Source organism: Psittacula echo (genome assembly GCF_963264785.1).
Source record: "Psittacula echo genome assembly, chromosome: 5".
Classification (NCBI taxonomy): Eukaryota; Metazoa; Chordata; class Aves; order Psittaciformes; family Psittacidae; genus Psittacula; species Psittacula echo.
This window is the reverse complement of record NC_137739.1, coordinates 71,780,412-71,794,837: the sequence shown is the minus strand read 5'-3', so window position 1 is coordinate 71,794,837 and position 14,426 is coordinate 71,780,412. Positions and strand designations below refer to the sequence as shown.

Genomic DNA, 14,426 nt, shown 5'->3' with positions numbered 1-14,426 from the left:
TTTACCTGGGACTCTGCAGGGGAGAGTTAGGGGTTGGGGGGGGGGGGGCTGTTGGACAGGAAGCACAGGGGAATTCCCTCTCTCCACCTTTCTGTCCAGTGTGGCTTCTGCAGGTATGTGCATCATGGTGCTCTCACATTGGCTTTGTGACCATGGGACAGGCAGTTTCTTTCTGCCTTTCTCTGGCTCCTGTTTTGTCTAGCACCAAATAAAGGCAGCTTGGTAAAAAGTGTGTCTTCCTGTGGTTTTACAATGTTCGTATCCACCAAAACCCATGACATCTTTGCTGGTATGCCAGCTCAAGTTGCCAGTAAATCAGATGTGTGAAGCCTCCAAAGCCCGATCTGAAAGGCTCAGCTTTCTTTGTTGTGCACAGTAACACCTTGTGATGGTCTCTTCATTGCAGGAACAAACACGGTCAGAGTTTTGGTTGGTTTTTTTTTTTTGTGGGCATAGTGGAAGATGAAACAGGATCCGACTGACATTTCTGATTTGATCTGTGAACTTTGGTGGGTGTCCACACTTAGGCTGCACAAAAAGGTGAGATGAGCTGAAGGGTTAGCTGCCATCATCATGCTGTAGCTCCTGAGTGTAACTTTCCCACCTCCAGTTGTTGAGGGACCATGGATACTTGCATCTTTATGAAACTGAGAAAATGCCTTTCTCCATCTGCAGTGGCTTATGGGAGAGACTGTAACTTAGACTTACCAAGTTTATTGCAAGGGCAGCTGGAGGAGATGCTGTTGCCAATGGTCAGCCAGAGCATGTGAAACTAATGTCTTTGACCTTAAAATCAAGGAAGTTGCAGCATAAATACAGATCAAATTGGAAGCAATTCACAAGCAGCCTGAGCCAGCAGGTGCCACTAAGGATAGAGGAGGAGGAGAGAACCAAAAGAAAGGGCAGTTGAAGCTCAGAGAAGAGGTAACTAGATGAGGAGCAACCCAGCAATTGTGTAGATTTCAGTCTCTTTGAATACATATTGCTTTCCAGGTGATGTTTAGGGTGGGAGGATGGATCCACAAAGCCTTCTAATTAAGCAGTTTCCAAGTGGCCTTTGAATGTTTTGGCATCCTTAGTTTTCCTGAAGACCTTTGGCTGAGCTTGTAAAGCTCTCTAGCCTCCATGGCAGGGGGGTTGGAACTAGATGATCTTAAGGTCCTTTCCAAACCTAACTATTGCATGATTCCCTTGCACAGTTTGAGGCCAGCAAGTATTGCAGAGTTCAGAGCTGTCTGAGGTTGGTCACTCCAAACCAGAAACACCCATTCCAATAGCTTTCTTCTGAACCGGGGGCTGTAAAATGAGCATGATCTTTACAGAGCTCATACAGGTCTCTTCTGAGACACCGTGATACCAGCAGCCACCTGAGGGGTGCAGATGTCCTATAAATCTTTGATTAACAGGTGATGTCTATATCTTGCTGCATTCTAATTCCTTATTCTTCAATTTGTTCCCCTCTAAATTCAGCCAACCCTTTGGTTTTTGATCTTTGAGGTGGAAAGGAGTGTTTATGTAGTTTTCTATGCCATTTTAAAAGGTCTGGAGGGGAAGATTTAATTTTGTCTATTCTTTCAATTAGTTTTAATTTTTTTTTTGATGTTTTGTTTTAAAGGTAGCTAAACTGGCTTGCTTTTCTTTTTTAGTTGGGATTATACAGGCTTTTTTTGGTACGGGATTTAATCGGTTGACTTAGTGTCTGGGGTGAATTTAGGGTTTTTTCTAGTTGTGAGTTTTGGTTTGTTTCTAATAGAAAAACTACAGATGAACAAGAGTGATAAAAGGCATCCTTTTGCATTTGTACTGAGTAAAAGTTTCTACTCAAAAGATGAGCTAATCGTGTAATGGTGTATGAATTAGACCGTCTTAAGGGGAGGGTATGAAGAGGAAGGGTGCACATATGGTTCACTTGTGTACCCCAAAGGCTGCATTGTTCCAGAGAAATGGCTGAATGAATTTGTGTGTTACAAAAACTCTCCGGTCTATGAGCTTGAGATTTTAGTCGCATGGTTAAGAAAACAGAGGCAGAAATTTGGAGGGTGTAGTTAGATTTGTGATTTTTTTATCTGTTTACTTTTCCTGGAGCAGGTGGGAATGCTAACTCCCATCAGCTTGCCCTGCATTGTGGTTGTCACTGTTCAGCTCTTCTGGAATGAGCTCAGGTTTCGTGCTGTGTCGTGCCATGCACACGTGTGCAGAAGGCAGCCTTTACCCTGAGGGACCCCACAGAGTTTATTTATGCAAATGGGAAGAGCCAATTTGTTATTCTCTAGGCAATGTTTATGTACCTGACTGCCACACAGGAGAACCTGCATTGGGCCCATTACCAGCAGCGTCAGATAGCAGAGTGCGTTTTTAAGTGATAACTGGTGATAATTGTCCTGTTCAAGGAGTTGCGACAGTGACGCCAGTGGCTTTGTTAAAGGAACTAAAACTGAGCCTGGTATGAGGAAGTGACCCGCGCTTCTCAGAAGCATGTTTACCAGCTGCCCAGCCTGGAGTAGATGCCACGTGCACCTTATCCCCATTGAGTGCTTAATTTCACTGCACCCCTTTCTAGCTAAAAAAAAAAACCCAAACCAACAAACCAAACCACCCCAAAACCATCAGAAGAAAGAAACCTTCCCTTTCTCAGCCTTTAATATGTGGCACACAGTGATCCCTCCATCTCAATAGCCCCAGGGCTGTATGTGCCGTCTGTGGCATGCTCCCTTGCGTGGCTTGATGTTTCCTAGGCAGAAGAGATTCCTGAGGCTGGTGTGCACTTCTGCAGCCACTGAAGCAGGGAGGTAAAACGTCTGCCAGAGCACCAAAAGCCATCTGGCAGATGGCTGTAAAACCTGCTGCCTTTCTACCGCCGCCTTGTTCGTCTGGGAAGTCTCACAAGCAGAGCAGCAGCAGGTACCATGGCAGTCATCACTGTGGCCATGTTTAGGAAGCGCAACTAACGCGTGCATGTAATTCCAGCTGAGCAAGCGTGGCATGGAGGTGTTTCTTCTTCTCTGCTTGATGTAGTTATTCTGATTTGAAATCAAAGGACCAAATCTTTACCTAACATAAGTCAGTGTCTTGCCCCATCTCAGTCAGGTGAATGTGGCTTTGACACTGTCTGGAAATTTGGGCTGAGCTCATCCCATCTGCTTCAGCTGTTGTGCGCACACATTGCTTTTAGTGAGCCTGTTCTTATGACACCTGCAGTCGTCTCTGGATTTGAAACACTGCCACATATAACCCTCCTGAACAGACTGCTCTCCTGTAAACTTCCTAGCCGGACCAGTACTCGGCTCACAAGGATGCGGTGCATCCTTGGTCGGAGGGCTGGGTATGGAGGGAAGGCATTTCAATGCAGAGCAGTGCCTGAGTGTGGTTCATGGTTCTGTTACACCTATGAAGATAAACATTGAGAAACAAACCTGTTTATTATTCTTTCTCTGGGTATTGTGCTTTGCAGTGCCTTGACCTAGATATGGATGGCTACTTGCACTGCTGGGGGAGTTGGACATGTGGCTTTCCAAAGCCTGGTACAGTGACAGCACGGTTTATTTGCACACTCCCAGCAAGACCTAAGGCAGATTGCTTTGTGTGGGGTTTGTGGACCACAAAGGGAGAACAGGAACATTGGGAGTGCTAGGGAGCCTGCCAGCTCTTGTAATTATCTTGTAATAATTTGCTTGCAAGCTCCCTGAGCCCTGCTACTCCTTTTTTTGGAAACAGTAAACTTTTGCTGGGAAGCAGTGACTCAGCTGTCTCTGTATGGAGATAATTTTGAAAGCCTGCCTTCTGCTCTGCAAAGCATGAACTGCCAAAACAATGAAAAACTACTGTTTTCTTGGGAAAATCCTTTGGCTTCAGGGAACTCAGATTGAGCCTAAAGCTGATTTTCTGAGAAGCTGTGTGCGTGAATTATTTCCAAAAAGATGAATGCAAACCTAGCAGAATTCCTGAGCCAGGAATTCTGATTAATACATTCTTTTTTTTGGGGGGGGGAAATTGAGCTATTGCTTTAAACCACATTTAACCAGATCTCTGTATCCTGCAAATGCTGCCTTACACGGTAGCTGGTAGCTAAAGAAGATGCTTGGGTGGAATTACTGCTGGGATGTGTCCTTGGTGGGTCAGCTCAGCCGCTTGTCCTGCAGAGAAATCAGTGTGTGCAGAAGCAGTGTCTGGGAGAGCTCTGCTGTGAATGGGATGTGCAGGGCTTGTCCAGGCCTATTCCTGATGGCTGTGGAGGCTGGAGACCAGACACCCATTGGTGTTTTGCAGTGGGTTTCCTGAAGCTCTGCTGATGACTTTCTGGAGAGAAGTTCTCTCTGGTCCATGCTGCCCTTGGCACAACAGCTGTTGTAGGGCAGATAGGGAAGGCAGCTTTGCTATTACAGCCTGCATATAAGAAATATTTCTTTCTCCATCTCCTCCCTCCGTGTTTCCTGAAGGAGGCAATCCTGCTGCCCTATCCCATTTACTTAGCATGAAAGCCTGTGATCAAAGGTAAGGTTCTCACCTTACCTTTCTTCAGAGGTCTTTGGTCTTGTGTAGGTTGTACATGGACATCAGCTAGACTTTTAACTAGGAGGAGGTGTAAGTTATCCATCACACTGAATTTTTTGGGTCATGCAGAGGGAAAGGATGCTCTTTTAATAAAATCTGTATTTATTTATTTTTTTTTCTCATGTGATAATGAAGAGGAAAGTTATGAGGGTTCAAAACAGCTTGCTTGTAGAGCTGGTGAGGGCAAAGGGCTGAAGTAATGTTTGGGTTGGATTTCATAGTGCTTGTGTTTGCAAGGGGCAGTAACTTGTATGTGGATTGTCCCACCCAGTGGCTTTTGCACTCAGAGGACTCTCTTCAAGCACCACCAAAACCCCACTAAGACAACAAGCAAATGAAGCTTTGAAGTTAAGTGTAATTGCTATCAAACACTGTCCTTAAGACATAGTATGTGATTCCAACAGCCTCTGTCCTGCTAATAGACAAATGCATAGGAATAGCAAATTAAAATTTAAACAAATAAATAAATAAAAAAACCCCAAACCCAACCCCCCCAAAAAAACCTCAAACAGTTCTCTCACACTGAAATTAGCAAGGCTAATCTCTAGATGGAGGCCAGCATTGAAATGACCCCACCTGATCTCATGGACTTTATTTCCTCTGAATGTTTCTTTAATTTACAGTAACAACTGCTCTGTGACTTATTTATCTCAATCCCAGCCCAGAAATGGTGCAATGTGATTTCCTCATGTGGCTGCCACCGCTGCAAAGGCTTTCACGTCACTGTTTCCTGTTGACTCAAATGCTCTTTTCTTACTCTTGCCAACGTCAAACAGAGATAGCAGATCAGGGGAGACTTCTGAGCAATGCGAAATAGAAAACTAGAACAGTTTCTTCACAGTGAAGGTGCTCAGGCATTGGAACAGGCTGCCCAGGGAGGTGGTGGAATCACCGTCCCTGGAAGTGTTCAAAAACTGTGTAAAGAGGACCTCAGTGACATGGTTTAGTGGTGGTCTTGGCAGTCGTGGGGTAATGGTCAGACTTGATGAGCTTAAAGCTCTTTTCCAACCTAGTTGATTCTATGATTCTGTGAGTAGAAATCTGAGGAATTCAGTATTAAGCCCTGTCAAAAAACACTCCAGCTTTCAACTTCTTCTGATTCTCACTGTTAATCCCCAAGAAAGGATGCACATAACTTTAAATCAGGTCAAATTTTCAAGTATCTGAACTGTCTGTCATTATAAGATTTCTTTTCCTGGTGCCTTTTTAATCTGTTTATTTACTCTTAATCTGTCTGCTGCAGAATTGCCTTCCTTCCCCTACACCTCTTCCTCCCATGAAATAGCACTGTTTATTTTATTTCTCAGTGATTCCTGGGGGAGCATTTGGTCTTTGCAGTTTGTCAAGCCGATGGTCTTGCTTAAGAGTGAAAATGGAAGACTGCCTGGTTCTTAGATGCTGTTCCCTGAAGGGTGGTTGTTAGTGTTCATTTTGCTAATACTTGTTGCCAGGCATGTAGCAGGCCAGTGCACAAATGCTGTATCATAAACAAGTTATAATACCCATTCTGCCTTTTTCTTCAGATGCCCCACAGGATTTCTAAATGTTAGAATACTGGACTGATAATTAGCTGGACCTCTTAAAAATATATATATATATATATATAGTTCAAAGTACTGTATTTATACTTGACCTTTGAAGTGAGACCGTGGGTGGAAGTGAGGCATTATGATCTTTAAGGTTCGTTCCAACCCAACCCATTCTGTGATTCTATACCAGCTCAGGTTTATAGTTAGTCTGAAGCAAGAGCTGTTTTTAAAACAAAGCTGCTAATGCCACGACAGCAGTGATGTGAATGTTAAGCCTGGCTGTTTCAGTGCTCACTGGAACATTTGAGAAAGAAGTAGTATCTCTTTTAAGCATCATAGTAAAGGTGAGTACATAGAATTATAGAATAGTTAGGGTTGGAAAGGACCTTAAAATCATCTAGTTCCAACCCCCAAAACATTGAGATGGGCTGTGAGGGTTTGTCCGCATTGGAGAAGCAGTTTTATGCTAAGAAGACTTTGTTTCCCTGAAGCTCACCTTTAGGGAAAGAGTAGAAAATGCATGCATGTTCACCTAACTGTATTCATGTTTATACAAGCATATATATTACTTATATAAATACACACACACACCCCCCCTCATTGGGTTGCTGCTGAATTCCTTCCTGTTGGAGATCTGGCAAAACGGATTTCTTTTTTAAGTATGGTCTTGAAGAGATGCCTGGACAAGCTGGTCTAGGTAAACCTAGACCTCTCTGTGGAGAGATCAGCAAGGAAGGAGGCCGGGAGGAATAACGAGATGTAAAAGCTGGCCTGACTGGCAAGGCAGGGGTGATAACTGCACTGCAGCTGGAGGCAGGGTTGCTGAACAGGTAGGCGAGGCGTAGCTGGGCTCAGTTTAACTAGTGCATCAAAGATGTAGCATTAGAGATCTGATGTGGGCTGAAGAGCCAAGTTTTGCTGGTTTGCAAAGTTTGTGCTACTGTCTTAGACTGGTGCTATAGACAAGCCAGCTCGGGTGTCTTTGAGCAGCCCTGTAATAAAGGCACGGTGAAACAATGAAGTATTGTTGTTTATATGGACCAGAGATAACATTAAACACATGGCCTTGGTGCTACACACAATAGTATTGTGAGATTGCCAGGAACACATCTATCTTAGCTTCTGGAAGGAGCCCAGAAGCTTTTGAGCAGAGCCCAGGATGGTGACGAGAAGCAAGCTGTTCTTGTCTGTCATGAGCCATTTTGCTTTCCTGCTCATATGCAGAGAGGAATGAAAGGATTCCTGGTGGCTTTTCTTCTGCTGTGTGCATCTCAAGATGTTAATACCAGTAGTCATTTCAAGCTGGCTGGCTGCCAGAAAGTGGAGCATAACAATGCTTATCCTCTTAAACTTAGAGAGGGTTTAAAAGTAGCTTGTAGATGATTAACATCAGATCTGGGAAGGGGCTTGTGGGGAAAGAAGGCCAAATAGCACCATTAAAAGGCTGACTAGTCTCAACTGAATTGTATGCCAGTTTTCCAGTCTGCTTGTTCCTGATACTCCGAGTAAAACTGAAACAATCAATACCAAATGTCCAGAAACAATTACTAGGGGAAATTTTTGAGCCAGACTGCAACAATTCCAGGGTTTAGTTTTGTGCCAAATCATTGTTTGTCCTTCCTCTTGCAAGTAAGTGAGCACCCCTTTTGCGTGCACTAAACCTGTACCCAGCCTGGTGAGCATGCAGTGTAAGCTAGTGCCTCGCTATCTGTAGGCTTTTACAAAAGCCTGAACAATGCCAAAAAAGAAACCTCAGAGACCAGCAGCTGTGGTTAGTGAGCTGAACTTTATCAAACAGGTTGCTTTTCTGTCCGGCTCAAAAATTAGTTTATACTTTGTCCTTATCAGTTCCTTCAACACCCAGAGGTCTCTGCAGGTTAACCATAGGAAAGCTGAAATTGGAGGGTCTGTCAAGCAGCTGCTTTGCAAGTGTATGGCAGGGAATCCCATTCTGGAAAACAATGTGTGTTCCCCAGAAATGGCATTAGGATACCCTCCAGACAATGTCGTCGTGCTGTTGTGGCAAAGCTGCCGTCTGAGTATAGTCTGGTTATACCTGTTTTACTATGGAGTGTATTTCCGCAGAGATCTGAGGTGTTTACTACAGAGCAAGTGACCTTTTACAGATTTCTCTTGTGCCTGCTTGGCTCGGAGAGTGCTGCTGAAAGGTTGTCGCTCTTTGCTGATTCAGGCTAAGGACAGTTTGGGAAACCCAATGGGAGCTGGTTAGTGATGAGCACACACCTATGGTTATGCCTAATGCCATATGGACAAAAATTCATTTCATGACAGGGACAATGTTTCTGGGAGGAGTGCAGGGCAAGGAGGCACTAACAGCTCTTCCTGGTATTGAATTAATCTCTCCTGAAGAAGTTGGCATTTTTTCTTTTTCCCCAGTGTTTCATGGGTATTTAATCTGTTTTTGTTTGGAAGATAATAGTTTTACTTAGATCTTTCTAAGCCTGACAGAAGGTATGATTAATGCTGTTCATATCTGTTGTGTTTGCGTGTGTGAAGGATCGCCTGTTCTTTGTGATGGAGTTCGTAAATGGCGGGGACTTGATGTTCCATATTCAGAAGTCGCGTCGCTTCGATGAAGATCGGGCCCGGTTCTATGCTGCAGAAATTATTTCAGCCCTTATGTTTCTCCATGAAAGAGGCATCATTTATCGGTGAGCTCTGCATTCATTCATTCTCTTTGTCTGAATACCATGGCTGAGATGATAGCCTGAGTTTTCTGCATAATAAATAACTCTCACTTGCTGCCCACCAGGAACAAGTTGTCAGCTGGGATAACAGTACCTCTACTTTCCCCTGCACATTATCCAAGGTGCACCAGCTTTTAGGCAAGAGTGAAATTTCTGGCTGCAGTATTGGCTGCAGGAAAGGTCTTCCTATGATGTGTGTGCAAGCACATAGGAAAACAGGTTTTTTGAGAGGCACAGAGGCTAGGGTTTGCATTGGTGGCAATTCACGTAGCTGGTTTATATTGGCCCCAGAACTGCAACTTGTCTGCGCCTCAGGTGACTGTGTGGCTGCTGGGTGTTAGCTGCTGACTAGCAAAAGCCTTTGTTGTGCTGCTCTGGGCCTGTCCTGCTGCCATAGAGCATGTGTCAAACTGATAACAAAGGGTCAGGCTTTAAGTGAAACCTTCCTAGATTTTCTTGGAGATAAATGCAAGGAGCTGTTGCTTTTGCCACTGTGTTATTTAAAGGCTAATATGTGCTGGTTACACCAAAGCCTTTTTATTTCCCTGTATTAGCTATAGGCCTGTGCTTAAACCCTATCTATTTGACACACCTATCCAGTACCATGCAGCTCAGCCACTAAAAGTCTTTTAATTCCTGCCATGATCCCATAGCAGGAGTTTTTCCTTCCTGTCCATGTCTGGCATCCTTCTATTGCAACTGGATCGAAGCATCATTGCCTCCCTATGTCAGCCTCCATTTCCAGGTCTCAAGGCTTTTCTCAGCAAGCTACTTCCTATACGCAGCTCTTTATTTGCCATTATTCTGTACTCAGGTTGACAGTTATATTTTTTCCCTTCTGTACTGCCAAAATGCTCCCCTGTCAGCTCAGGCATCAAGGCATAGACCAGCCAGCATGGATCAGACAGCCAGTCTGCTTTGCGGAAGCCTCTCTGGCCAAGATGACCATGTAAGCAGCATCCTCCCATATAGGCCAGGGGCAGAGCAAGACTTCTGGATTGAAGCAGGACAGCTAGAGCTGGGAGATGTCAGTGATGAGGCATTCTGGTTATACAGAAAGGCTTCTTTATAACATGTTTTGCAGAACATTTCTGGCATCCTCTTGCCCAGACCACTGGAAAGAGGAACAGCCAGTTGTTTTCTTTGGACTACTGTTACCTGGGTTCCAGCAGCAAAACATGCGTATTTTTGTATGGTCTGCTGTAGCTCTGCTCTGTCCCACTTGTGGCATGCCAGCACTGCAAAGAATAATGCCAACTCTCGATTTTTGCTGGTTGGTTACAATTGTACAGCTGAGACCCACAACTGAGTCTAGGATGGGACCGGTTCCAATCCCAGCCAGGCTCTGTTAGTACCATTTCATACTGTGGGTTGAGCCAAATGCCGTTTGGTTTGGGGCTTTGCATAGTTTAACCTAGGCAATGCAGTCCTGCGTTTAGTAATGCATCCTCCTGTGTCAGATAAAACCAGGTTTGAACACACTAAAACCAGAATAGCTGAGGGCTGAAGGGCCAGGGGTTGTGCAGGGGACACTTTCCTATCTGATGGTGAGATGATAGGCTAAATCAAGTAAAAGCAACTTGACTTTCTCTTCTTAGCTTGAGTTCCAGTGAGAACCAGATGGTCAGGTGAGGACAGAGAATATGAAATCATTTTCAGGTATGAAATCATACGATATATGTAGCACAGTGAAATAGAGGAGTGTCATTTTAATGTTCTCTGGGTCTTGAGAGTATGAAAATTACTACTGATATATACCATATGTATTGAGCTTGTAAGGCACAGTGATTGTCTGCATAGAATAGCAAATCTACTTACTCTACAGCTGGATTTTGGTCTAATTCCTCCCCTGTGAATAATGCCAGCCGCCAAAGAGAAACCATGCCAAATAATTACGTGAATGACATTATCCTTAAAATAGTGACATCCAGTAGTTATTGTCAATCATTCAGCAGCAAAACTGCATCTGTGCATAATGTAATGCCACTGTGCTTACAGCATGTCCTGTGCCCCCCAGCCTGCTGCCTGTCACAGGGCAGGAGTAATCGATCCCTCTGGGTTTTCGCACTCTTCAAGTGCTGCTGTAATTCACGGTAGAAACTGGAGGAGTAATTGAAATGCTGCTTGAACAACTGCACGGGCTTTGATCTTGTTAAGAACCTGGTTGAGCTTTGGAGTCAGGCAGCTTCAGCTGCAAGGGCCAGATTTGCAGGGGGATGACTTGTTTTAAAATTAGTCAGGGTGGCTCTGCTCTGGGAGATGTAAGAGGAGAGAGCTGCGGGCTCCAGTTGTACTGAACTGAGGTTGCTTCTGCCGGGTCATGACCACCGGGCTCCAGAACGGAGTCTGCGGAATGGAAGGAGATGCCGAGAAGGGAGTCACTGCACTTGTGTAAGAGAGTTTGGAGATTTTGTGATCAGAATGTGAGTGCTTGCTTAGGAAGCTGGGAGCAGGGGAAAGAGACACCAGGAAAAGCTTGATCAGAAAGTGTTTTGCCACAAGCTATTCATTGTGCCTCTTCTTTCTGGATTCCCAGGGTCAATGAAGTAAGAATGATGCTGGCCTAGAATACCCTGGATCATTTGTTTTTCTTCTGCACTAAACTTAAACATAATAATACTGTATTTTTCCTTGCCCCCTTCAAGATTAAGCAGTTCAGGAGAGAGTCTGCATTTACCAACACAATGAGCATTCTCCTGGTAAGTTGAGGTTGAGTTGCTTTTGCTGCAAGCACTGCCAAAAGCTGTGTCTTCTCTCTTTTGAAATGCTGGAGAGGCTTGAGAGCCAGCACTGAAAATTCATCAAAAAGTAGCTGAAATGTGTCACTTTGCCCTGGGGTGACAATGCTGATAACAGCTAAAATCAGGTGTATGTTGGTTACTTTTCTAGCCACACATATGCAGTCTGAAACAGCCGTGGTGCAGTATTCCTGCAGTTGCTGCTGTGAGTCTTTGAATTGGGGTTCCTGAGGCAAATGCTGTATTTTGCTTGTATGCAACTTTTTAACATTAAAACCAGGCCTGCTGCTGGATTGGTGCTCTTACAGGATGGTTTTCATGATGCAGCTGAAATTTTCAGCAGGTTTGCTTCTCACTTCAAGGAAACTGCTTTTTGCTACTAAGCTGTGGCCAGAATAGAAGTCCCGTAAACGTACATGTGTGAGTTTGTTTGTTTTCAGAAGGGAGCTTTCATTTTCACAGATTATGGTGATTGTTTCTTTTTTTCATTTGCAACACTGCAAAGGAGAAGTGGCTTTCTGGGCTTATCAAGGAAACATCTCTGTCTTCCCTAAGCTGAGGTTTAGCTGTCAACTCAGCAGCAACTATTTATAGTCGCTTCCTGAAAAAAATGTCGACAAGTACAGTGTGGTTCCTTATCCCATCATACAGGGGAATGCATCCAGCCATGGAAACAAGCTTTCTACTTGTCACATTATAGTATATTGTGCACTCCTACCCACAGAGTAGTAGGACAAGGACATATCTGGGATCAGCTCATGCTGCATGTTTCCAGGAAAAGGTTAGGTGATAATCAAGGCTCACTGCTTGGCATAGCAGACTGGCAGGTGCATCGTTAGGGGTATAGGTAGTGTAGCATGTAGGTAATGTAGCTGACCAAGAGCCAGAGAAGCTAAAAGACTGGATTAGAGAGCTTAGGAGAGGGACTGGTTGTTGGCTGGCTGCAGAACCTTATTTTTATCCTGAGGACTCATGCTAGTTAGCTTATTTCACTGCCTTTGTGTCCATATCAATATTTCTAATGCAGCTTATCCTTCTGGAGATGCTTGGGGTCTCATTGTACTCTATCATGCCTCTGAATGTGGGGTGGTTTGCACAGAGTCCCCATGCTCTGATGTGGCACCAGCCACCATTAAGTAAGTCTTGTGTATTGATTGTGCTTAATAGGATGTGTGGTCCCTTTGGGAGGCAAAAGATAATTATACAATTACCTAGATGAGAACAGGTCTTGCCCTCTGGCTAAACACCAGCTCTTGGGGAAAATAAGATAAGTTTGTTAATAGGAAATGTTTACTTTTTTGTATGTTACCTGAAAGCACCACCTTCACATGTGTGGTACTTACGACAAGGAATAGCTTCATATCCTCTGGGGTCTGGAAAGATTGCTGGATACTGGCCAGGTCTCTGAAACCATCACCTTTCTCTAGGGTAGGAGACCCACCAGATCTGCAGGTATGTGTCTCATGACTATTGGTTTATATAGTGAAGGGTTTTTTTGCAACAGGTTAATTCTCTTCCAATTCAAACAATGAGCCTGTGACACTTGATGTAAGGTTTACATAAGCCTTTTACGGAGACCACTTTTGCTGGAAAGTCCCCTATTAACTGAAACAACACCAAAGTTTCTTTCAGCAAAATCAATTAGAAATTACATGCTGAAAACAGAAGCTGAATGCCTTTCCTAATTACATACACCCACTGTTAGCAGAGCAATTTTATTAGTGTTCAGTTTGCTTTTTCCAATGAGTCAAGGTATTGTAGACATGGAAACCCTCATGTTCCGTCTCTTACTTTGTGTGTGTGTAGGTTTGTTTATTTTCTTTTGGCAACTGGTGAATTTGTTTATTCTCATCCCCTGACCTTTTTCACATCTGGAGCCAGATCTTGTTTCCCCTGAAGTCAAGAGGTAAATTAGCAGTTGAAATGGGTCTGTGACTGACAGCTGCAGTGCCCAGCAAAGCAAACCAGCTGGGAGGCTCTCCAGGTATTAACATTGGTTTGCTTTGGTGCTATGCATAGCTTTGTTTTCTTAGGAAATAAAGATAAATCTTTTATTTAATGAAGTGTTTTAAAAGTTTTCTCAAAGTTTTTGCTTGAATGTGCTACAGTAGAGGCATCTTTGCTCTATTTGATGCCTCTGTCTTCCCCACCATGATTCTCTGACATGTGGGCAGAGGCAGGTTGTTTGCATCCAGGAGGAAAGGGTGGGAAACAGCTCAGCAAGTGCCAAAACAGGTGTGAGTCCCTGCTCCGTGGAGCACCATAACCTTAGCTGTGGGATCTGGTCCCTGTCGCTGCCCTGGACTTGGTGCTTCTCTGGATTGGGGCCCTGAAGATGACAGCAGATTAATGTAAACAGAACAAAATGAAGGATGTGCTATATTATGAGAATAGTGGAAAGAATGAACTATAAGCTGATTTTACGGTGAATGAGTGAAGCAAATCAGCTCAAAGCTGCAAATTGGCACAGAATAGCATACCAACAGCCCTGTCCCTACAAAAACTGCTTAGTGCAGAAGAGAAATTTTCATGCTCGAGTCTCTGGAAGCGCTTCATTCAGCTTAGGAAATACAAAAGAATGTCTCTTAGGGTCAGGAGTCTAGTAATGTCTGTGGCTATCTTATCTGGCAGTCAACAGCTCATGTAGACCTGATTTGTACTTCTAGACAGTGCGTCTTCCACATTGTTTTCCTCTCAAATGTGGTTATTGCATGCTTGCAAGGGGGGCTCTTTTACAGCCTCTGGCATGCAGTGTTTAAAGTATTGTTTCTCTGCACTTGATCAAATGGAAAGTGCAGAGAAAAAAAACCAGCCTCTCACGTTTCCATGTCATGTTTAATCAGTCACTGTGCAGGACAGTTGAGTCCTGATTTACAGTTATGCTTACGTAGAGCAGTCCT

The 14,426-nt window shown here is 44.1% G+C and overlaps 1 protein-coding gene across 1 annotated transcript in view; it reads left to right on the top strand.

The window, feature by feature from the left end:
- The window catches only part of PRKCH (protein kinase C eta), a gene marked incomplete at both ends in the record, with an annotated part of 118,390 nt that overhangs the window by 64,768 nt on the left and 39,196 nt on the right, over nucleotides 1-14,426 (top strand). The window contains one exon of the mRNA XM_080619506.1: nucleotides 8,598-8,752. Within this exon, the coding sequence (XP_080475632.1) occupies nucleotides 8,598-8,752 (155 nt within the window). The remainder of the gene's footprint in view (nucleotides 1-8,597; nucleotides 8,753-14,426) is intronic.